Source organism: Salmo salar, chromosome 26 (genome assembly GCF_965601325.2).
Source record: "Salmo salar chromosome 26, fSalSal1, whole genome shotgun sequence".
NCBI lineage: Eukaryota > Metazoa > Chordata > Actinopteri > Salmoniformes > Salmonidae > Salmo > Salmo salar.
In genome coordinates, this window is record NC_138316.1 from 56,421,103 (window position 1) to 56,444,903 (window position 23,801).

General features: G+C 47.1%; 1 protein-coding gene across 1 annotated transcript in view; it reads right to left on the reverse strand.

The window, feature by feature from the left end:
* The window catches only part of LOC106595813 (NT-3 growth factor receptor), a 165,240-nt gene that overhangs the window by 57,520 nt on the left and 83,919 nt on the right, over positions 1-23,801 (reverse strand). Inside the window, exons 8-11 of the mRNA XM_045708728.2 lie at positions 23,538-23,647; positions 22,960-23,161; positions 19,631-19,683; positions 18,761-18,863 (exon numbers count right to left, since the gene is read on the reverse strand). Coding sequence (XP_045564684.2) covers positions 18,761-18,863; positions 19,631-19,683; positions 22,960-23,161; positions 23,538-23,647 — 468 coding nt within the window. The remainder of the gene's footprint in view (positions 1-18,760; positions 18,864-19,630; positions 19,684-22,959; positions 23,162-23,537; positions 23,648-23,801) is intronic.

The window sequence follows — 23,801 nt, forward strand, 5'->3', positions numbered from 1 at the left end:
GGAGGTGATTTAGAGAATGACAGGGTGATATTGGAGGTGATTCAGTTAGAGAATGACAGGGTGATATTGGAGGTGATTTAGAGAATGACAGGGTGATATTGGAGGTGATTCAGTGAGAGAATAACAGGGTGATATTGGAGGTGATTTAGAGAATGACAGGGTGATATTGGAGGTGATTCAGTGAGAGAATGACAGGGTGATATTGGAGGTGATTTAGAGAATGACAGGGTGATATTGGAGGTGATTCAGTTAGAGAATGACAGGGTGATATTGGAGGTGATTTAGAGAATGACAGGGTGATATTGGAGGTGATTCAGTTAGAGAATGACAGGGTGATATTGGAGGTGATTTAGAGAATGACAGGGTGATATTGGAGGTGATTTAGAGAATGACAGGGTGATATTGGAGGTGATTCAGTGAGAGAATGACAGGGTGATATTGGAGCTGATTTAGAGAATGACAGGGTGATATTGGAGGTGATTCAGTTAGAGAATGACAGGGTGATATTGGAGGTGATTCAGTTAGAGAATGACAGGGTGATATTGGAGGTGATTTAGAGAATGACAGGGTGATATTGGAGGTGATTCAGTTAGAGAATGACAGGGTGATATTGGCGGTGATTCAGTTAGAGAATAACAGGGTGATATTGGAGGTGATTTAGAGAATGACAGGGTGATATTGGAGGTGATTCAGTTAGAGAATGACAGGGTGATATTGGAGCTGATTTAGAGAATGACAGGGTGATATTGGAGGTGATTCAGTTAGAGAATGACAGGGTGATATTGGAGGTGATTCAGTTAGAGAATGACAGGGTGATATTGGAGGTGATTTAGAGAATGACAGGGTGATATTGGAGGTGATTCAGTTAGAGAATGACAGGGTGATATTGGCGGTGATTCAGTTAGAGAATAACAGGGTGATATTGGAGGTGATTTAGAGAATAACAGGGTGATATTGGAGGTGATTTAGAGAATGACAGGGTGATATTGGAGGTGATTTAGAGAATGACAGGGTGATATTGGAGGTGATTCAGTTAGAGAATGACAGGGTGATATTGGAGGTGATTCAGTTAGAGAATGACAGGGTGATATTGGACGTGATTCAGTTAGAGAATGACAGGGTGATATTGGAGGTGATTTAGAGAATGACAGGGTGATATTGGACGTGATTCAGTTAGAGAATGACAGGGTGATATTGGAGGTGATTTAGAGAATGACAGGGTGATATTGGAGGTGATTCAGTTAGAGAATGACAGGGTGATATTGGAGCTGATTTAGAGAATGACAGGGTGATATTGGAGGTGATTTAGAGAATGACAGGGTGATATTGGAGGTGATTCAGTTAGAGAATGACAGGGTGATATTGGAGGTGATTTAGAGAATGACAGGGTGATATTGGAGGTGATTTAGAGAATGACAGGGTGATATTGGAGGTGATTTAGAGAATGACAGGGTGATATTGGAGGTGATTCAGTTAGAGAATGACAGGGTGATATTGGAGGTGATTTAGAGAATGACAGGGTGATATTGGAGGTGATTTAGAGAATGACAGGGTGATATTGGAGGTGATTTAGAGAATGACAGGGTGATATTGGAGGTGATTTAGAGAATGACAGGGTGATATTGGAGGTGATTCAGTTAGAGAATGACAGGGTGATATTGGAGGTGATTCAGTTAGAGAATGACAGGGTGATATTGGACGTGATTCAGTTAGAGAATGACAGGGTGATATTGGAGGTGATTTAGAGAATGACAGGGTGATATTGGACGTGATTCAGTTAGAGAATGACAGGGTGATATTGGAGGTGATTTAGAGAATGACAGGGTGATATTGGAGGTGATTCAGTTAGAGAATGACAGGGTGATATTGGAGGTGATTTAGAGAATGACAGGGTGATATTGGAGGTGATTTAGAGAATGACAGGGTGATATTGGAGGTGATTTAGAGAATGACAGGGTGATATTGGAGGTGATTTAGAGAATGACAGGGTGATATTGGAGGTGATTTAGAGAATGACAGGGTGATATTGGAGGTGATTTAGAGAATGACAGGGTGATATTGGAGGTGATTTAGAGAATGACAGGGTGATATTGGAGGTGATTCAGTTAGAGAATGACAGGGTGATATTGGAGGTGATTTAGAGAATGACAGGGTGATATTGGAGGTGATTTAGAGAATGACAGGGTGATATTGGAGGTGATTTAGAGAATGACAGGGTGATATTGGAGGTGATTTAGAGAATGACAGGGTGATATTGGAGGTGATTCAGTTAGAGAATGACAGGGTGATATTGGCGGTGATTCAGTTAGAGAATGACAGGGTGATATTGGAGGTGATTTAGAGAATGACAGGGTGATATTGGAGGTGATTTAGAGAATGACAGGGTGATATTGGAGGTGATTCAGTGAGAGAATGACAGGGTGATATTGGAGGTGATTTAGAGAATGACAGGGTGATATTGGAGGTGATTTAGAGAATGACAGGGTGATATTGGAGGTGATTCAGTTAGAGAATGACAGGGTGATATTGGAGGTGATTTAGAGAATGACAGGGTGATATTGGAGGTGATTTAGAGAATGACAGGGTGATATTGGAGGTGATTTAGAGAATGACAGGGTGATATTGGAGGTGATTTAGAGAATGACAGGGTGATATTGGAGGTGATTTAGAGAATGACAGGGTGATATTGGAGGTGATTTAGAGAATGACAGGGTGATATTGGAGGTGATTTAGAGAATGACAGGGTGATATTGGATCTGATTCAGTTAGAGAATGACAGGGTGATATTGGAGGTGATTCAGTGAGAGAATGACAGGGTGATATTGGAGGTGATTTAGAGAATGACAGGGTGATATTGGATCTGATTCAGTTAGAGAATGACAGGGTGATATTGGAGGTGATTTAGAGAATGACAGGGTGATATTGGATCTGATTCAGTTAGAGAATGACAGGGTGATATTGGAGGTGATTTAGAGAATGACAGGGTGATATTGGAGGTGATTTAGAGAATGACAGGGTGATATTGGAGGTGATTTAGAGAATGACAGGGTGATATTGGAGGTGATTTAGAGAATGACAGGGTGATATTGGAGGTGATTCAGTTAGAGAATGACAGGGTGATATTGGAGGTGATTCAGTTAGAGAATGACAGGGTGATATTGGAGGTGATTTAGAGAATGACAGGGTGATATTGGAGGTGATTTAGAGAATGACAGGGTGATATTGGAGGTGAGTTAGAGAATGACAGGGTGATATTGGAGGTGATTTAGAGAATAACAGGGTGATATTGGAGGTGATTCAGTTAGAGAATGACAGGGTGATATTGGAGGTGATTTAGTTAGAGAATGACAGGGTGATATTGGAGGTGATTCAGTTAGAGAATGACAGGGTGATATTGGAGGTGATTCAGTTAGAGAATGACAGGGTGATATTGGAGGTGATTTAGAGAATGACAGGGTGATATTGGAGGTGATTCAGTTAGAGAATGACAGGGTGATATTGGAGGTGATTTAGAGAATGACAGGGTGATATTGGAGGTGATTTAGAGAATGACAGGGTTATATTGGAGGTGATTTAGAGAATGACAGGGTGATATTGGAGGTGATTCAGTTAGAGAATGACAGGGTGATATTGGAGGTGATTTAGAGAATGACAGGGTGATATTGGAGGTGATTTAGAGAATGACAGGGTGATATTGGCGGTGATTCAGTTAGAGAATGACAGGGTGATATTGGAGGTGAGTTAGAGAATGACAGGGTGATATTGGAGGTGATTCAGTTAGAGAATAACAGGGTGATATTGGAGGTGATTTAGAGAATGACAGGGTGATATTGGAGGTGATTTAGAGAATGACAGGGTGATATTGGAGGTGATTTAGAGAATGACAGGGTGATATTGGAGGTGATTCAGTTAGAGAATGACAGGGTGATATTGGAGGTGATTTAGAGAATGACAGGGTGATATTGGAGGTGATTTAGAGAATGACAGGGTGATATTGGAGGTGATTCAGTTAGAGAATAACAGGGTGATATTGGAGGTGATTTAGAGAATGACAGGGTGATATTGGAGGTGATTTAGAGAATGACAGGGTGATATTGGAGGTGAGTTAGAGAATGACAGGGTGATATTGGAGGTGATTTAGAGAATAACAGGGTGATATTGGAGGTGATTCAGTTAGAGAATGACAGGGTGATATTGGAGGTGATTTAGAGAATGACAGGGTGATATTGGAGGTGATTTAGAGAATGACAGGGTGATATTGGAGGTGATTCAGTTAGAGAATGACAGGGTGATATTGGAGGTGATTCAGTTAGAGAATGACAGGGTGATATTGGAGGTGAGTTAGAGAATGACAGGGTGATATTGGAGGTGATTTAGAGAATAACAGGGTGATATTGGAGGTGATTTAGAGAATAACAGGGTGATATTGGAGGTGATTTAGAGAATGACAGGGTGATATTGGAGGTGATTTAGAGAATGACAGGGTGATATTGGAGGTGATTCAGTTAGAGAATGACAGGGTGATATTGGATCTGATTCAGTTAGAGAATGACAGGGTGATATTGGAGGTGATTCAGTTAGAGAATGACAGGGTGATATTGGAGGTGATTTAGAGAATGACAGGGTGATATTGGAGGTGATTTAGAGAATAACAGGGTGATATTGGAGGTGATTCAGTTAGAGAATGACAGGGTGATATTGGAGGTGATTTAGAGAATGACAGGGTGATATTGGAGGTGATTTAGAGAATGACAGGGTGATATTGGAGGTGATTTAGAGAATGACAGGGTGATATTGGAGGTGATTTAGAGAATGACAGGGTGATATTGGATCTGATTCAGTTAGAGAATGACAGGGTGATATTGGAGGTGATTCAGTTAGAGAATGACAGGGTGATATTGGAGGTGATTCAGTTAGAGAATGACAGGGTGATATTGGAGGTGATTCAGTTAGAGAATGACAGGGTGATATTGGAGGTGATTCAGTTAGAGAATGACAGGGTGATATTGGAGGTGATTTAGAGAATGACAGGGTGATATTGGAGGTGATTTAGAGAATGACAGGGTGATATTGGAGGTGATTCAGTTAGAGAATGACAGGGTGATATTGGAGGTGATTTAGAGAATGACAGGGTGATATTGGAGGTGATTCAGTTAGAGAATGACAGGGTGATATTGGAGGTGATTTAGAGAATGACAGGGTGATATTGGAGGTGATTTAGAGAATGACAGGGTGATATTGGAGGTGATTTAGAGAATGACAGGGTGATATTGGAGCTGATTCAGTTAGAGAATGACAGGGTGATATTGGAGGTGATTTAGAGAATGACAGGGTGATATTGGAGGTGATTTAGAGAATGACAGGGTGATATTGGAGGTGATTTAGAGAATGACAGGGTGATATTGGAGGTGATTTAGAGAATGACAGGGTGATATTGGATCTGATTCAGTTAGAGAATGACAGGGTGATATTGGAGGTGATTTAGAGAATGACAGGGTGATATTGGAGGTGATTTAGAGAATGACAGGGTGATATTGGATCTGATTCAGTTAGAGAATGACAGGGTTATATTGGAGGTGATTTAGAGAATGACAGGGTGATATTGGAGAATATTCATCCACAAGGTATATCCTTCTCGTCACCTTGACAACCGAGTAAATAATCACGTCGATCCAGTCATACAGTCCTCGTTTACGTCCCAAACGTCCGCCCTATTCCCTACTGTATATAGCGCACTACTTTTGACCAGAGCCCTATCGTAAGTAGCGCACTATGTAGGGAATAGGGTGCCATTTAGGACGTAATTCTATCATCAGGGCCAGCATCTCAACCCTCCAGTTCAGAGAGTTATGTGAAGTGGCCATTTTAAACCACTTGGGGTTCTGTTTGAAGGCTCAGCCACTTGAAATAAATATGGCAGAAAAGGATGATGAATAGGTGAAGACATCTGACGTATTAAAGAAGCACCGACATAGAATAAAAAGAGATCTGATCGACAGCAGTGGCCTCTGGGATGTGGATGGCCTGGGTCCAATCAGAGGCTGTGGACGGCCTGGGTCCAATCAGAGGCTGTAGACGGCCTGGGTCCAATCAGAGGCTGTGGACGGCCTGGGTCCAATCAGAGGCTGTAGACGGCCTGGGTCCAATCAGAGGCTGTGGACGGCCTGGGTCCAATCAGAGGCTGTAGACGGCCTGGGTCCAATCAGAGGCTGTGGACGGCCTGGGTCCAATCAGAGGCTGTAGACGGCCTGGGTCCAATCAGAGGCTGTGAACGGCCTGGGTCCAATCAGAGGCTGTGGACGGCCTGGGTCCAATCAGAGGCTGTGGACGGCCTGGGTCCAATCAGAGACTGTAGACGGCCTGGGTCCAATCAGAGGCTGTAGACGGCCTGGGTCCAATCAGAGGCTGTAGACGGCCTGGGTCCAATCAGAGGCTGTGGACGGCCTGGGTCCAATCAGAGGCTGTAGACGGCCTGGGTCCAATCAGAGGCTGTGGACGGCCTGGGTCCAATCAGAGGCTGTAGACGGCCTGGGTCCAATCAGAGGCTGTGAACGGCCTGGGTCCAATCAGAGGCTGTGGACGGCCTGGGTCCAATCAGAGGCTGTGGACGGCCTGGGTCCAATCAGAGGCTGTAGACGGCCTGGGTCCAATCAGAGGCTGTGGACGGCCTGGGTCCAATCAGAGACTGTGGACGGCCTGGGTCCAATCAGAGCTGTGGACGGCCTGGGTCCAATACCCACAAAAACCCTCCCTGTGGTCTCTGGTCAACACCCTGCATCAATGCTACCAGACATCTGATGAAAACCCTCCCTGTGGTCTCTGGTCAACACCTGCATCAATGCTACCAGACATCTGATGAAAACCAAAACCCTCCCTGTGGTCTCTGGTCAACACCCTGCATCAATGCTACCAGACATCTGATGAAAACCCTCCCTGTGGTCTCTGGTCAACACCCTGCATCAATGCTACCAGACATCTGATGAAAACCCTCCCTGTGGTCTCTGGTCAACACCCTGCATCAATGCTACCAGACATCTGATGAAAACCCTCCCTGTGGTCTCTGGTCAACACCCTGCATCAATGCTACCAGACATCTGATGAAAACCCTCCCTGTGGTCTCTGGTCAACACCCTGCATCAATGCTACCAGACATCTGATGAAAACCCTCCCTGTGGTCTCTGGAAGGAGTTTGACCATCTGAAAAGTTTCAGTTCTCTGAACTATGAGCACTACGGCTCCACTACACACTCAAGAGGTTACATCCTAAATCGCACCCTATTCCCTATATATATATATATATATATATATAGGGAATATATATATATATAGTGCACTACTTTTGACCAGCTCTGCACAGTGCTACAGCATGAAAGTTCCTGTCTGAACTATAACCCACTCAGAAATACGGCTCCCTGGGAGGGCCAGTTTACAGAGAGGAGGTAAAGGGAGGATGAGAGAACAAAGAGAAGTTGTGCTGTTGAGTTGACAACATCCTGTAGATTGCAACAAGGCTACCTGACGTCTGATGGAAAAAACCCTGCCTGTGGTCCTCTGGAAGGAGTTTTATAAGTTGCAGTAGCTGTGAATGTGTTCTGAGACAGAGCATATCTCCAGCAGAAAACATCTAAGCTTGTGTCCCAATTTACACCATATTCAGTGCACTACTTTTTTAACCAGGGTACTGGTTCAAGGAAATGGAGTATATAGAGGATAGGGTACCATCTGGGACGTACACTAAGAGCAGAGGTCCTCCAACAGATCAACTCTTGATGTATTCTAAAGAAACACACACAATGAAATAGTGTAACATTCTCCATCAGGTTCTGTCCCTTAGCAGGAAGTCAGACTGCGGGGTGAGAGACTCTGTTTTACTGTTGGCTCTAGAGTGAGTATTTCTCAGGGACAAAAACCCCTCCTATAGAAGATGTGTGTTGGGTTTGTTAGAGAGAACGCCTGGGAATGCTTTAGCAGAAGTCCTCCAATATAAAGAAAACAGGAAGTCATGTGACCAGAACCCTATAGTCCCTGGTCAGAAGTCCTCCACTATAAAGAGAACAGGAAGTCATGTGACCAGAGCCCTATAGTCCCTGGTCAGAAGTCCTCCACTCCTCTCCTCTCCTCTCCTCCTCCATGCCTCCTCCTCACTTCTCCTCTCCTCCTCCTCCAAACCTCCTCCTCTCCTCTCCTCCTCCTCCTTCAGGCCTCCTCCTCCTCCATGCCTCCTCCTCTCTTCTCCTCTCTTCCTCCTCCAAGCCTCCTCCTCTCCTCTCTTCTCCTCTCCTCCTCCTTCATGCCTCCTCCTCTCTTCTCCTCTCTTCCTCCTCTCCTCTCCTCTCCTCTCCTGTCCTGTCCTGTCCTGTCCTCTCCTCTCCTCTCCACCTCCTCCTTCAGGCCTCCTCCTCCTCCATGCCTCCTCCTCTCTTCTCCTCTCTTCTCCTCTCTTCCTCCTCTAAGCCTCCTCCTCTCCTCCTCCTTCATGCCTCCTCCTCCTCCATGCTTCCTCCTCTATTCTCCTCTCTTTCCTCCTCAAAGCCTCCTCTCCTCTCCTCTCCTCTCCTCTCCTCTCCTCTCCTCTCCTCTCCTCTCCTCCCCTCTCTCCTCTCCTCTCCTCTCCTCTCCTCTCCTCTCCTCTCCTCCTCATGCCTCCTCCTCCTCCTCCTCTCAGTAGTAAACGGTTGGTCTATAATGGGGTTGGGTGCTTTTTTACACATTTCTGGGTACATTAGCATCCAGAGTTAATTTGCACCATTTGCTCAATGAGTTTCCTTGAGTTAGTAAATTACTTTTGTCACTAATTGTCACTAATTATCAAGCTGAACAAGTGAAATCAGCCTCTACATTCCCAGTGGAGGTGAGACACAATATGGGGGTGGGGGGGGGGGGGGGGGGGGGGCAGAGGAAGGGGGAGGGAGAGGGAGAAGGGGGTGAGCTGAAGGTCATACCAAGAAACATTCACCAAATCTATTTTGAATGTTAGGACCTTTTTAGGTGTCCAGAAAAATGTTAATATTTGATAAAGCAAATAAAAAAAATTGAATTCATCACCACCCTAATTACTTCCCCTGAGTCCTGCTTCATGACACCTGCTTCCTGACACCTGCTTCCTGAGTCCTGCTTCCTGAGTCCTGCTTCCTGAGTCCTGCTTCCTGACACCTGCTTCCTGACTCCTGCTTCCTGACACCTGCTTTCTGAGTCCTGCTTCCTGAGTCCTGCTTCCTGAGTCCTGCTTCCTGAGTCCTGCTTCATGACACCTGCTTCCTGACTCCTGCTTCCTGACACCTGCTTCCTGAGTCCTGCTTCCTGAGTCCTGCTTCCTGACTCCTGCTTCCTGACTCCTGCTTCCTGACACCTGCTTCCTGATTCCTGCTTCCTGACTCCTTCTTCCTGATTCCTGCTTCCTGACACCTGCTTCCTGAGTTCTGCTTCCTGACTCCTCCTTCCTGATTCCTGCTTCCTGACACCTGCTTCCTGATTCCTGCTTCCTGACTCCTTCTTCCTGATTCCTGCTTCCTGACACATGCTTCCTGAGTCCTGCTTCCTGACACCTGCTTCCTGATTCCTGCTTCCTGACTCCTCCTTCCTGATTCCTGCTTCCTGACACATGCTTCCTGATTCCTGCTTCCTGACTCCTCCTTCCTGATTCCTGCTTCCTGACTCCTCCTTCCTGATTCCTGCTTCCTGACTCCCAGCATCATTATTACAAAGGTTTTTAAATGTCACATATCTAGGAGATATAAGAAAGCTCAGGAAATATTTATACATTTTTTTTGACATATTTAACCCCCAAAACAACTTTTGTGCTTCCATTAGTTTGTCAGGGTTACCTTCAGACCAGTCCCATAACACCGATGGGGAATGTAGAGCAAAACGGAGAACGCCATCGTTTTGGTGAGAGTCTCCCCTTCTTACAGTGGGCGTAAAGCGGTTCAAACGGAGAACGCCATATTAGTTTGTTGACCAGACCGTTAGGATGCTACAGACGTTTTCAGGATGTCTACCGGGTCTGACGAACAACGCTGTAAATCTGACTCTTTCCAGATAGAGAAGGGCGACATGGGAGGATGTGGTGTATTGAGATACAAGCCCATGCAGAAAAGGTACCTCCAGCTTAAACTCACAGTATTTCTACTTTGCACACTCATCTACTGTCAAATCTACCATTCCAGTGTTTTAATTGCTATATTGTAATTTACTTCGCCACCATGGCCTATTTATTGGCTTTACCTTCCTTATCTCACCTCATTTGCTCACATTGTATATAGACTTATTTTTTTCTACTGTATTATTGACTGTATGTTTGTTTTACTCCATGTGTAACTCTGTGTTGTATGTGTCGCACTGCTTTGCTTTATTCTTGACCAGGTCGCAGTTGTAAATGAGAACTTGTTCTCAACTAGCTTACCTGGTTAAATAAAGGTGAAAATAAAAAATAAATAATTAATTAATATGAATAGGAGGATGTGGTGTATTGAGACACAGCCCATGCAGAAAAGGTATCTCTAGCTTAAACTCACAGATATGAATGTTTCATTTGATTATGTTTACTTAGATCGACGCACCGGTACGTCAATAAACTCTCGGAGGATATTATTAAAAATATGAAACTAGGTCCGCTCCAAATGTCAAGTTGTGGAGGGCAAAACACGAGAGAGAGACGAAGGCAGAAGGAAAGAGAAATGCAGAGACCAAAGCTCGCAAAAAAAATGTCAGAAGATTATAACCGTACAATTATTATTTTCTGTCACACTGGAAATAATAGAATTTGGCCGCACGCTTCGTAACTTTCAGAATATGTCAAAGATAAATATTAATCTCCCACAAACAAAATGAATCATTGATTAAAAGAATACGTTTTCCCTATAGTTTTTTTTCGAAGCCAAAATAGGGAAATTGGATTTTGTCCTCTTCCACCATGACTACTAGATCTGATCGTGGGTCCTGAGCATAATCGTTATCTGGGCCCTGCAACATTTGTCCAAAAACATATTGCTGAATAATAGAAAAGGGTTTTACCCATCGCCTTTCATCTGAAGGTGCTGCAACCGGAGAGACAATCAGATCAATCTACCAGGCGCCTGGCAACCGGAGAGACAATCAGATCAATCTACCAGGCGCCTGGCAACCGGAGAGACAATCAGATCAATCTACCAGGACCCTGGCAACCAGAGAGACAATCAGATCAATCTACCAGGCGCCTGGCAACCGGAGAGACAATTAGATCAATCTACCAGGCGCCTGGCAACCGGAGAGACAATCAGATCAATCTACCAGGACCCTGGTCTAACAGTAGTGTACTGAATGGCCCCCTATCCCCTACATAGACCCTATGGACGCCTGGTCTAACAGTAGTGTACTGAATGGCCCCTCACATAGACCCTATGGTCCCTGGTCTAACAGTAGTGTACTGAATGGCCCCCTATCCCCTACATAGACCCTATGGTCGCCTGGTCTAACAGTAGTGTACTGAATGGCCCCCTATCCCCTATACTAGGATCCTATGGTCCCTGGTCTACAAGTCAGTGTACTGACCATGGCCCCTGGCAACCCTAGACCCTAACCCTAGACCCTAACCCTACCAGGCGCCTGGCAACCGGAGAGACAATCAGATCAATCTACCAGGACCCTGGTCTAAAGTAGTGTACTGAATGGCCCCCTATCCCCTACATAGACCCTATGGACCCTGGTCTAAAGTAGTGTACTGAATGGCCCCTACATAGACCCTATGGTCCCTGGTCTAAAGTAGTGTACTGAATGGCCCCCTATCCCCTACATAGACCCTATGGTCCCTGGTCTAAAGTAGTGTACTGAATGGCCCCCTATCCCCTATATAGATCCTATGGTCCCTGGTCTAAAGTAGTGTACTGAATGGCCCCTACATAGACCCTATGGTCCCTGGTCTAAAGTAGTGTACTGAATGGCCCCTACATAGACCCTATGGTCCCTGGTCTAAAGTAGTGTACTGAATGGCCCCCTATATAGACCCTATGGTCCCTGGTCTAAAGTAGTGTACTGAATGGCCCCTACATAGACCCTATGGTCCCTGGTCTAAAGTAGTGTACTGAATGGCCCCTACATAGACCCTATGGTCCCTGGTCTAAAGTAGTGTACTGAATGGCCCCCTATCCCCTACATAGACCCTATGGTCCCTGGTCTAAAGTAGTGTTCTGAATGGCCCCTACATAGACCCTATGGTCCCTGGTCTAAAGTAGTGTACTGAATGGCCCCTACATAGACCCTATGGTCCCTGGTCTAAAGTAGTGTACTGAATGGCCCCCTATCCCCTATATAGATCCTATGGTCCCTGGTCTAAAGTAGTGTACTGAATGGCCCCCTATCCCCTACATAGACCCTATGGTCCCTGGTCTAAAGTAGTGTACTGAATGGCCCCTACATAGACCCTATGGTCCCTGGTCTAAAGTAGTGTACTGAATGGCCCCTACATAGACCCTATGGTCCCTGGTCTAAAGTAGTGTACTGAATGGCCCCCTATCCCCTATATAGATCCTATGGTCCCTGGTCTAAAGTAGTGTACTGAATGGCCCCTACATAGATCCTATGGTCCCTGGTCTAAAGTAGTGTACTGAATGGCCCCTACATAGACCCTATGGTCCCTGGTCTAAAGTAGTGTACTGAATGGCCCCCTATATAGACCCTATGGTCCCTGGTCTAAAGTGGTGTACTAAATGGCCCCCTATTCCCTACATAAACCCTATGGTCCCTGGTCTAAAGTAGTGTACTGAATGGCCCCCTATCCCCTACATAGACCCTATGGTCCCTGGTCTAAAGTAGTGTACTGTATGGCCCCTATATAGATCCTATGGTCCCTGGTCTAAAGTAGTGTACTGAATGGCCCCTAAATAGACCCTATGGTCCCTGGTCTAAAGTAGTGTTCTGAATGGCCCGTACATAGATCCTATGGTCCCTGGTCTAAAGTAGTGTACTGAATGGCCCCCTATCCCCTACATAGACCCTATGGTCCCTGGTCTAAAGTAGTGTACTGAATGGCCCCTATATAGATCCTATGGTCCCTGGTCTAAAGTAGTGTACTGAATGGCCCCCTATCCCCTACATAGACCCTATGGTCCCTGGTCTAAAGTAGTGTACTGAATGGCCCCTACATAGACTCTATGGTCCCTGGTCTAAAGTAGTGTACTGAATGGCCCCCTATCCCCTACATATACCCTATGGTCCCTGGTCTAAAGTAGTGTACTGAATGGCCCCCTATCCCCTACATAGACCCTATGGTCCCTGGTCTAAAGTAGTGTACTGTATGGCCCCTACATAGACTCTATGGTCCCTGGTCTAAAGTAGTGTAACGAATGGCCCCTACATAGACCCTATGGTCCCTGGTCTAAAGTAGTGTACTGAATGGCCCCCTATCCCCTATATAGATCCTATGGTCCCTGGTCTAAAGTAGTGTACTGAATGGCCCCCTATCCCCTACATAGACCCTATGGTCCCTGGTCTAAAGTAGTGTACTGAATGGCCCCTACATAGACCCTATGGTCCCTGGTCTAAAGTAGTGTACTGAATGGCCCCTACATAGACCCTATGGTCCCTGGTCTAAAGTAGTGTACTGAATGGCCCCCTATCCCCTATATAGATCCTATGGTCCCTGGTCTAAAGTAGTGTACTGAATGGCCCCTACATAGATCCTATGGTCCCTGGTCTAAAGTAGTGTACTGAATGGCCCCTACATAGACCCTATGGTCCCTGGTCTAAAGTAGTGTACTGAATGGCCCCCTATATAGACCCTATGGTCCCTGGTCTAAAGTAGTGTACTAAATGGCCCCCTATTCCCTACATAAACCCTATGGTCCCTGGTCTAAAGTAGTGTACTGAATGGCCCCCTATCCCCTACATAGACCCTATGGTCCCTGGTCTAAAGTAGTGTACTGTATGGCCCCTATATAGATCCTATGGTCCCTGGTCTAAAGTAGTGTACTGAATGGCCCCTACATAGACCCTATGGTCCCTGGTCTAAAGTAGTGTACTGAATGGCCCGTACATAGATCCTATGGTCCCTGGTCTAAAGTAGTGTACTGAATGGCCCCTATATAGATCCTATGGTCCCTGGTCTAAAGTAGTGTACTGAATGGCCCCCTATCCCCTACATAGACCCTATGGTCCCTGGTCTAAAGTAGTGTACTGAATGGCCCCTACATAGACTCTATGGTCCCTGGTCTAAAGTAGTGTACTGAATGGCCCCCTATCCCCTACATATACCCTATGGTCCCTGGTCTAAAGTAGTGTACTGAATGGCCCCCTATCCCCTACATAGACCCTATGGTCCCTGGTCTAAAGTAGTGTACTGTATGGCCCCTACATAGACTCTATGGTCCCTGGTCTAAAGTAGTGTAACGAATGGCCCCTACATAGACCCTATGGTCCCTGGTCTAAAGTAGTGTACTGAATGGCCCCTACATAGATCCTATGGTCCCTGGTCTAAAGTAGTGTACTGAATGCCCCCCTATCCCCTACATAGACCCTATGGTCCCTGGTCTAAAGTAGTGTACTGAATGGCCCCTACATAGACCCTATGGTCCCTGGTCTAAAGTAGTGTACTGAATGGCCCCTATATAGACCCTATGGTCCCTGGTCTAAAGTAGTGTACTGAATGGCCCCTACATAGACCCTATGGTCCCTGGTCTAAAGTAGTGTACTGAATGGCCCCTATATAGACTCTATGGTCCCTGGTCTAAAGTAGTGTACTGAATGGCCCCCTATCCCCTACATAGACCCTATGGTCCCTGGTCTAAAGTAGTGTACTGAATGGCCCCCTATCCCCTACTATCCCCTATGGTCCCTGGTCTAAAGTAGTGTACTGAATGGCCCCTACATAGACCCTATGGTCCCTGGTCTAAAGTAGTGTACTGGATGCCCCCCTATCCCCTACATAGACCCTATGGTCCCTGGTCTAAAGTAGTGTATTGAATGGCCCCCTATCCCCTACATAGACCCTATGGTCCCTGGTCTAAAGTAGTGTACTGAATGGCCCCTACATAGACCCTATGGTCCCTGGTCTAAAGTAGTGTACTGAATGGCCCCTACATAGACCCTATGGTCCCTGGTCTAAAGTAGTGTACTGAATGGCCCCCTATCCCCTACATAGACCCTATGGTCCCTGGTCTAAAGTAGTGTACTGAATGGCCCCCTATCCCCTACATAGACCCTATGGTCCCTGGTCTAAAGTAGTGTACTGAATGGCCCCTACATAGACCCTATGGTCCCTGGTCTAAAGTAGTGTACTGAATGGCCCCTACATAGACCCTATGGTCCCTGGTCTAAAGTAGTGTACTGAATGGCCCCCTATCCCCTATATAGATCCTATGGTCCCTGGTCTAAAGTAGTGTACTGAATGGCCCCTACATAGACCCTATGGTCCCTGGTCTAAAGTAGTGTACTGAATGGCCCCTACATAGACCCTATGGTCCCTGGTCTAAAGTAGTGTACTGAATGGCCCCCTATATAGACCCTATGGTCCCTGGTCTAAAGTAGTGTACTAAATGGCCCCCTATTCCCTACATAAACCCTATGGTCCCTGGTCTAAAGTAGTGTACTGAATGGCCCCCTATCCCCTACATAGACCCTATGGTCCCTGGTCTAAAGTAGTGTACTGTATGGCCCCTATATAGATCCTATGGTCCCTGGTCTAAAGTAGTGTACTGAATGGCCCCTACATAGACCCTATGGTCCCTGGTCTAAAGTAGTGTACTGAATGGCCCGTACATAGATCCTATGGTCCCTGGTCTAAAGTAGTGTACTGAATGGCCCCCTATCCCCTACATATACCCTATGGTCCCTGGTCTAAAGTAGTGTACTGAATGGCCCCTATATAGATCCTATGGTCCCTGGTCTAAAGTAGTGTACTGAATGGCCCCCTATCCCCTACATAGACCCTATGGTCCCTGGTCTAAAGTAGTGTACTGAATGGCCCCTACATAGACTCTATGGTCCCTGGTCTAAAGTAGTGTATTGAATGGCCCCCTATCCCCTACATATACCCTATGGTCCCTGGTCTAAAGTAGTGTACTGAATGGCCTCCTATCCCCTACATAGACCCTATGGTCCCTGGTCTAAAGTAGTGTACTGTATGGCCCCTACATAGACTCTATGGTCCCTGGTCTAAAGTAGTGTACTGAATGGCCCCTACATAGACCCTATGGTCCCTGGTCTAAAGTAGTGTACTGAATGGCCCCTACATAGATCCTATGGTCCCTGGTCTAAAGTAGTGTACTGAATGCCCCCCTATCCCCTACATAGACCCTATGGTCCCTGGTCTAAAGTAGTGTACTGAATGGCCCCTACATAGACCCTATGGTCCCTGGTCTAAAGTAGTGTACTGAATGGCCCCTATATAGACCCTATGGTCCCTGGTCTAAAGTAGTGTACTGAATGGCCCCTACATAGACCTTATGGTCCCTGGTCTAAAGTAGTGTACTGAATGGCCCCTATATAGACTCTATGGTCCCTGGTCTAAAGTAGTGTACTGAATGGCCCCCTATCCCCTACATAGACCCTATGGTCCCTGGTCTAAAGTAGTGTACTGAATGGCCCCCTATCCCCTACTATCCCCTATGGTCCCTGGTCTAAAGCAGTGTACTGAATGGCCCCTACATAGACCCTATGGTCCCTGGTCTAAAGTAGTGTACTGGATGGCCCCCTATCCCCTACATAGACCCTATGGTCCCTGGTCTAAAGTAGTGTACTGAATGGCCCCCTATCCCCTACATAGACCCTATGGTCCCTGGTCTAAAGTAGTGTACTGAGTGGCCCGCTATCCACTACATAGACCCTATGGTCCCTGGTCTAAAGTAGTGTACTGAATGGCCCCCTATCTCCTACATAGACCCTATGGTCCCTGGTCTAAAGTAGTGTACTTAATGGCCCCCTATCCCCTACATAGACCCTATGGTCCCTGGTCTAAAGTAGTGTACTGAATGGCCCCCTATCCCCTACATAGACCCTATGGTCCCTGGTCTAAAGTAGTGTACTGAATGGCCCCCTATCCCCTACATAGACCCTATGGTCCCTGGTCTAAAGTAGTGTACTGAATGGCCCCTATATAGACCCTATGGTCCCTGGTCTAAAGTAGTGTACTAAATGGCCCCCTATCTCCTACATAGACTCTATGGTCCCTCGTCTAAAGTAGTGTACTGAACGGCCCCTATCCCCTACATAGACCCTATGGTCCCTGGTCTAAAGTAGTGTACTGTATGGCCCCTATATAGACCCTATGGTCCCTGGTCTAAAGTAGTGTACTATATAGGGACTAGGGGGCCGTTTGGGTGGCGTAGCCCAGTAATAACAGAGATATGAACACTGAACCCATCATAGGATGCAAAGCAACGTTCAACTACGACCCCATACACCCCATTCCTCTACAGAACACAGACCAACATGGCCGCTACGACCCCATACACCCCATTCCTCTACAGAACACACACCAACATGGCCGCTACGACCCCATACACCCCATTCCTCTACAGAACACACACCAACATGGCCGCTACGACCCCATACACCCCATTCCTCTACAGAACACACACCAACATGGCCGCTACGACCCCATACACCCCATTCCTGTACAGAACACACACCAACATGGCCGCTACGACCCCATACACCCCATTCCTCTACAGAACACACACCAACATGGCCGCTACGACCCCATACACCCCATTCCTCTACAGAACACACACCAACATGGCCGCTACGACCCCATACACCCCATTCCTGTACAGAACACACACCAACATGGCCGCTACGACCCCATACACCCCATTCCTCTACAGAACACACACCAACATGGCCGCTACGACCCCATACACCCCATTCCTGTACAGAACACACACCAACATGGCCGCTACGACCCCATACACCCCATTCCTCTACAGAACACACACCAACATGGCCGCTACGACCCCATACACCCCATTCCTCTACAGAACACACACCAACATGGCCGCTACGACCCCATACACCCCATTCCTCTACAGAACACACACCAACATGGCCGCTACGACCCCATACACCCCATTCCTCTACAGAACACACACCAACATGGCCGCTACGACCCCATACACCCCATTCCTCTACAGAACACACACCAACATGGCCGCTACGACCCCATACACCCCATTCCTCTACAGAACACACACCAACATGGCCGCTACGACCCCATACACCCCATTCCTCTACAGAACACACACCAACATGGCCGCTACGACCCCATACACCCCATTCCTCTACAGAACACACACCAACATGGCCGCTACGACCCCATACACCCCATTCCTGTACAGAACACACACCAACATGGCCGCTACGACCCCATACACCCCATTCCTCTACAGAACACACACCAACATGGCCGCTACGACCCCATACACCCCATTCCTCTACAGAACACACACCAACATGGCCGCTACGACCCCATACACCCCATTCCTGTACAGAACACACACCAACATGGCCGCTACGACCCCATGTTTCAGCATGACAATGCCCCTGTGCACAAAGCGAGGTCCATACATAAATGGGATCAGTGTGGAAGAACTTGACTGGCCTGCACAGAGCCCTGACCTCAACCCTATCAAACTCCTTTGGGGATGAATTGGGACACCGACTGTGAGCCAGGGCCTAATCGCCCAACATCACTAATGCTCTTGTGGCTTATTAATGCCCATGATTTATGGATTGAGATGTTGGAAGAGCAGGTGTCCACATACTTTTGGTCATGTAGTGTACTATGACTTACCCTTCAATCCAAACTTGTTGCGTCGGCCATATTTGTTGATGAGAATGAAGAGGACAATGAGGAGAACACTGGTGAAACCAGCCAGTCCTACAGCTATCCACACCTGGAGACAGACAGACAGGTTAGGAGACAGGCAGACAGACAGACAGGTTAGGAGACAGGCAGACAGGTTAGGAGACAGACAGACAGGTTAGGAGACAGGCAGACAGGTTAGGAGACAGGCAGACAGGTTTGGAGACAGACAGACAGGTTAGGAGACAGACAGACAGGTTAGGAGACAGGCAGACAGACAGACAGGTTAGGAGACAGACAGACAGGTTAGGAGACAGGCAGACAGACAGACAGGTTAGGAGACAGACAGACAGGTTAGGAGACAGGCAGACAGGTTTGGAGACAGACAGACAGGTTAGGAGACAGACAGACAGGTTAGGAGACAGACAGACAGGTTAGGAGACATGCAGACAGACAGACAGGTTAGGAGACAGGCAGACAGGTTAGGAGACAGGCAGACAGGTTTGGAGACAGACAGACAGGTTAGGAGACAGACAGACAGGTTAGGAGACAGGCAGACAGACAGACAGGTTAGGAGACAGACAGACAGGTTAGGAGACAGGCAGACAGGTTAGGAGACAGGCAGACAGGTTTGGAGACAGACAGACAGGTTAGGAGACAGGCAGACAGGTTAGGAGACAGACAGACAGACAGACAGGTTGAGAGACAAACAGACAGGTTAGCCAGCCCCAGTACTGTGGACACCAGGAAACACTACACTGCTTTTGAACAGAGCCCTATGGACTGTGGTCTAAAGTAGTGCACTATGTGGGAAATAGTGTGCCATTTGAGACAGACCCTATGTCATTATGAACTCACCCCAAACGTCTCCTCTTCTGGCCTGTTGGCGTTGTCTGACGGCATCGTGCTACCTGGAATACAGACAGAGACAGTAAGAGGACTGGAGAACACAACTCATTACTAAATGGCACCATATTCCCTAGAGCACTAGGTTGGACCAGAGCCCAATGGACCCTTGCCTTGTAGTGCACTAGCTTGGACCGGAGCCCAATGGACCCTTGCCTTGTAGTGCACTAGCTTGGACCAGAGCCCAATGGACCCTTGCCTTGAAGTGCACTAGCTTGGACCAGAGCCCACTGGGCCCTTGCCTTGTAGTGCACTAGCTTGGACCAGAGCCCACTGGGCCCTTGCCTTGAAGTGCACTAGCTTGGACCAGAGCCCACTGGGCCCTTGCCTTGTAGTGCACTAGCTTGGACCAGAGCCCACTGGGCCCTTGCCTTGTAGTGCACTAGCTTGGACCAGAGCCCACTGGGCCCTTGCTTTGACCACATACACACCGACTCACACACACACCACACACACACACACACACACACACACACACACACACACACACACACACACACACACACACACACACACACACACACACACACACACACACACACACACACACACACACAGAGAGAGAGACTCACACAACCATGAAATGGATTCTCTGCTGGTTGTTGGGGGATAGAGTCTGGGGGATGAGCGGAGGCTGGAGATCAGAGAGGAATTGGGGATGTCTGTGTGTCTGGGTGTCTGTGTGTCTGTGTGTCTGTCTGTGTGTCTGGGTGTCTGTCTGTCTGGGTGTCTGTGTGTCTGTCTGTCTGGGTGTCTGTGTGTCTGTCTGTGTGTCTGTGTGTCTGTGTGTCTGGGTGTCTGGGTGTCTGTGGGTCTGTCTGTGTGTCTATGTGTCTGGGTGTCTGTGTGTCTGGGTGTCTGTGTGTCTGTGTGTCTGGGTGGGGTGTCTGTCTGTCTGTCTGTCTGTCTGTGTGTCTGTGTGTCTGGGTGTCTGTCTGTCTGTCTGTGTGTGTGTGTGTTAAATTAGCAGTCCTTTTTTCTCAGCCCTGTAATAACGATAAGCAGCCCAGCCCTCCCTCCCTTCATCCCTTCATCCCTCCCTTCATCCCTCCCTCCCTTCATCCCTCCCTTCATCCCTCCCTCCCTTCATCCCTCCCTCCCTTCATCCCTTCATCCCTCCCTTCTCCCTCCCTCCCTTCATCCCTCCCTTCTCCCTCCCTCCTTTCATCCCTCCCTTCATCCCTCCCTCCCTCTCTCCCTCCCTCCTTTCATCCCTCCCTTCATCCCTCCCTCCCTTCATTCCTCCCTCCCTCCCTCCAACCCTCATTACACCCACCTGGCAACCCTCATTACACCCACCTGGTAACCCTCATTATTATACCACCTGGCAACCCTCATTACACCACCTGGCAACCCTCATTACACCTACCTGGCAACCCTCATTACACCCACCTGGCAACCCTTATTACACCCACCTGGCAACCCTCATTACACCCACCTGGTAACCCTCATTAAACCACCTGGCAACCCTCATTACACCCACCTGGCAACCCTCATTATACCCACCTGCCAACCCTCATAACACCCACCTGGCAACCCTCATAACACTCACCTGGCAACCCTCATTACACCCACCCGGTAACCCTCATAACACCCACCTGGCAACCCTCATTACTCTTACCTGGCAACCCTCATAACACACACCTGGTAACCCTCATTACACCCACCTGGTAACCCTCATTACACCCACCTGGCAACCCTCATTACTCCCACCTGGCAACCCTCATAACACACACCTGGTAACCCTAATTACACCACCTGGCAACCCTCATTACTCCCACCTGGCAACCCTCATAACACACACCTGGTAACCCTAATTACACTACCTGGCAACCCTCATTACACCCACCTGGACTTCATCCCCATGGTGATTACTCCCCTTTAATCTCTGTAGCCTCAGTCATCAGGCAGTATTGGATCTGACCTGGCAACCCTCATTACACCCACCTGGACTTCATCCCCATAGTGATTACTCCCCTTTTATCTCTGTAGCCTCAGTCATCAGGCAGTATTGGATCTGACCTGGCAACCCTCATTACACCCACCTGGACTTCATCCCCATGGTGATTACTCCCCTTTAATCTCTGTAGCCTCAGTCATCAGGCAGTATTGGTTCTGACCTGGCAACCCTCATTACACCCACCTGGACTTCATCCCCATGGTGATTACTCCCCTTTAATCTCTGTAGCCTCAGTCATCAGGCAGTATTGGATCTGACCTGGCAACCCTCATTACACCCACCTGGACTTCATCCCCATGGTGATTACTCCCCTTTAATCTCTGTAGCCTCAGTCATCAGGCAGTATTGGATCTGACCTGGCAACCCTCATTACACCCACCTGGACTTCATCCCCATGGTGATTACTCCCCTTTAATCTCTGTAGCCTCAGTCATCAGGCAGTATCGGTTCAGTTCTCTATGTCCAGATCCATCTCTTGTTTTGTGTCTCTCCACGTTCCTTATTATTATAAAACTCACCAACTGCACCCGCTTCCTGGTTTCCCTGAGTCTCCATCACAAGCTGGCTCAAAACCGAGCAGCGCTCCTTAACCGCACAACACAGAACTAACATGAATAATATAATATAATAAACACTAGTAAGTCAAAACACTTACCGTAGTATAGATGGAAAAAGAGGTCATGGGAAATGAATGAATGAGTGATAAGAGGAATATTCTGCTTACGTTTATCCTGCTAATATGCCACCGATTCGTAGGGGTACCGTCACGTCCAGACCGTAGTATGTTGTTATTTTCTATGGTAGAGTAGGTCAGGGCGTGACAGGGGGGGGGGGGTGTTTGTCCGTTTTTGTATTTCTATGTTTAGTTTCTAGTTTTTTGTATCTCTAGGTTGGTTGTTGTTTGGCATGACCTCCAATTAGAGGCAGCTGGTCGTCGTTGTCTCTAATTGGAGATCATATTTAAGTTGACGTTTGCGTCACTGGTGTTTTGTGGGTTATTATCTTTTGAGTAGTGTGTTTTCCTCTCTGCGTCACGGTTTGTTGTTTTTGTGTTTTTCAAGTATTTAAGTGTAATGCATTCAGTTTCACGTTTAATAAATATGTGGAACGAAACCGACGCTGCATTTTGATCCGATCATTCGAACAGCCGTGACAGGTCAGGGACTTGACTATCTTCTACCACTAGAGAAGCTCTGAGTGATATGAATAATCCAAATGAGCTTTTATAGCTAAATCTGCTGCAATGCATCATTTCTCACTGTTCTGAGACCTATAGTTTTTGTTGTACGCTGTCCCCTGTCTAAGAAAATGTTATGGTTACCGTCAGGGTCAGGGTCAAAGGGCGGTGCCGTGAGGAAGTGTCCGTAGACGGTCTTGGTGACGGTCCCCAGTGAGTTGGAGGCCTCCAGCGTGTAGTTTCCATTATCGTAGTGTGTTGGGTTGATAAAAGTCAAACATCCCTCCAGATAATCCTGGTAGAAATCCATCTCTGTTCTGATGTATTCACTCTGCAGGATCTCTCTCTGTTTACAAATAATTATTAGAAAACAGTTTCATTTTTTCCGTTTTTTTTAACCTTTTCAGAAGACCCAGACTCTTTACATTAGTGGTCCTGGGGGACCTCAAGAGGCTGTTTTGGTTTATGCCCCGGCGTTAGTCGTCTGATTGAAATAACTAACTCATCATCAAGCCGTTGATTATTTCAGCTGTATTTCAGCTGTGTTTCAGCTGAATATCAGCTGTTTTTCAGCTGTATTTCAGCTGTGTTTCAGCTGTATTTCAGCTGTGTAGTCCTACGGGTAATAAACTAAAACCTGCACCTCTTGGGGTCTCCAAGAACAGGATATGTAAACGCTGCTTTACATATCAGACATGAATAAAAAGGAATAAAAATCACACCTGTTTGTGGTACCATCGCAGCGTCGGGTAGGGATAGCCTCTCACTGTGAACTCTATGCAGGTGTCATGGCGCCGTTCAGGCTCGGACAGTTTCAGGATGACTGGTGGAACTGTAAGGGGAGAAGAGGAAACTGTGAGGATTTTGACACACAATGGTGTCTTCTAAATTTAATTCATGGTTGGCCTATCAATTGTACAAGCTAGATTTCACAACGCAAAACATTAATGATTAAACACTGATATGATTTAAACACTGATATAATT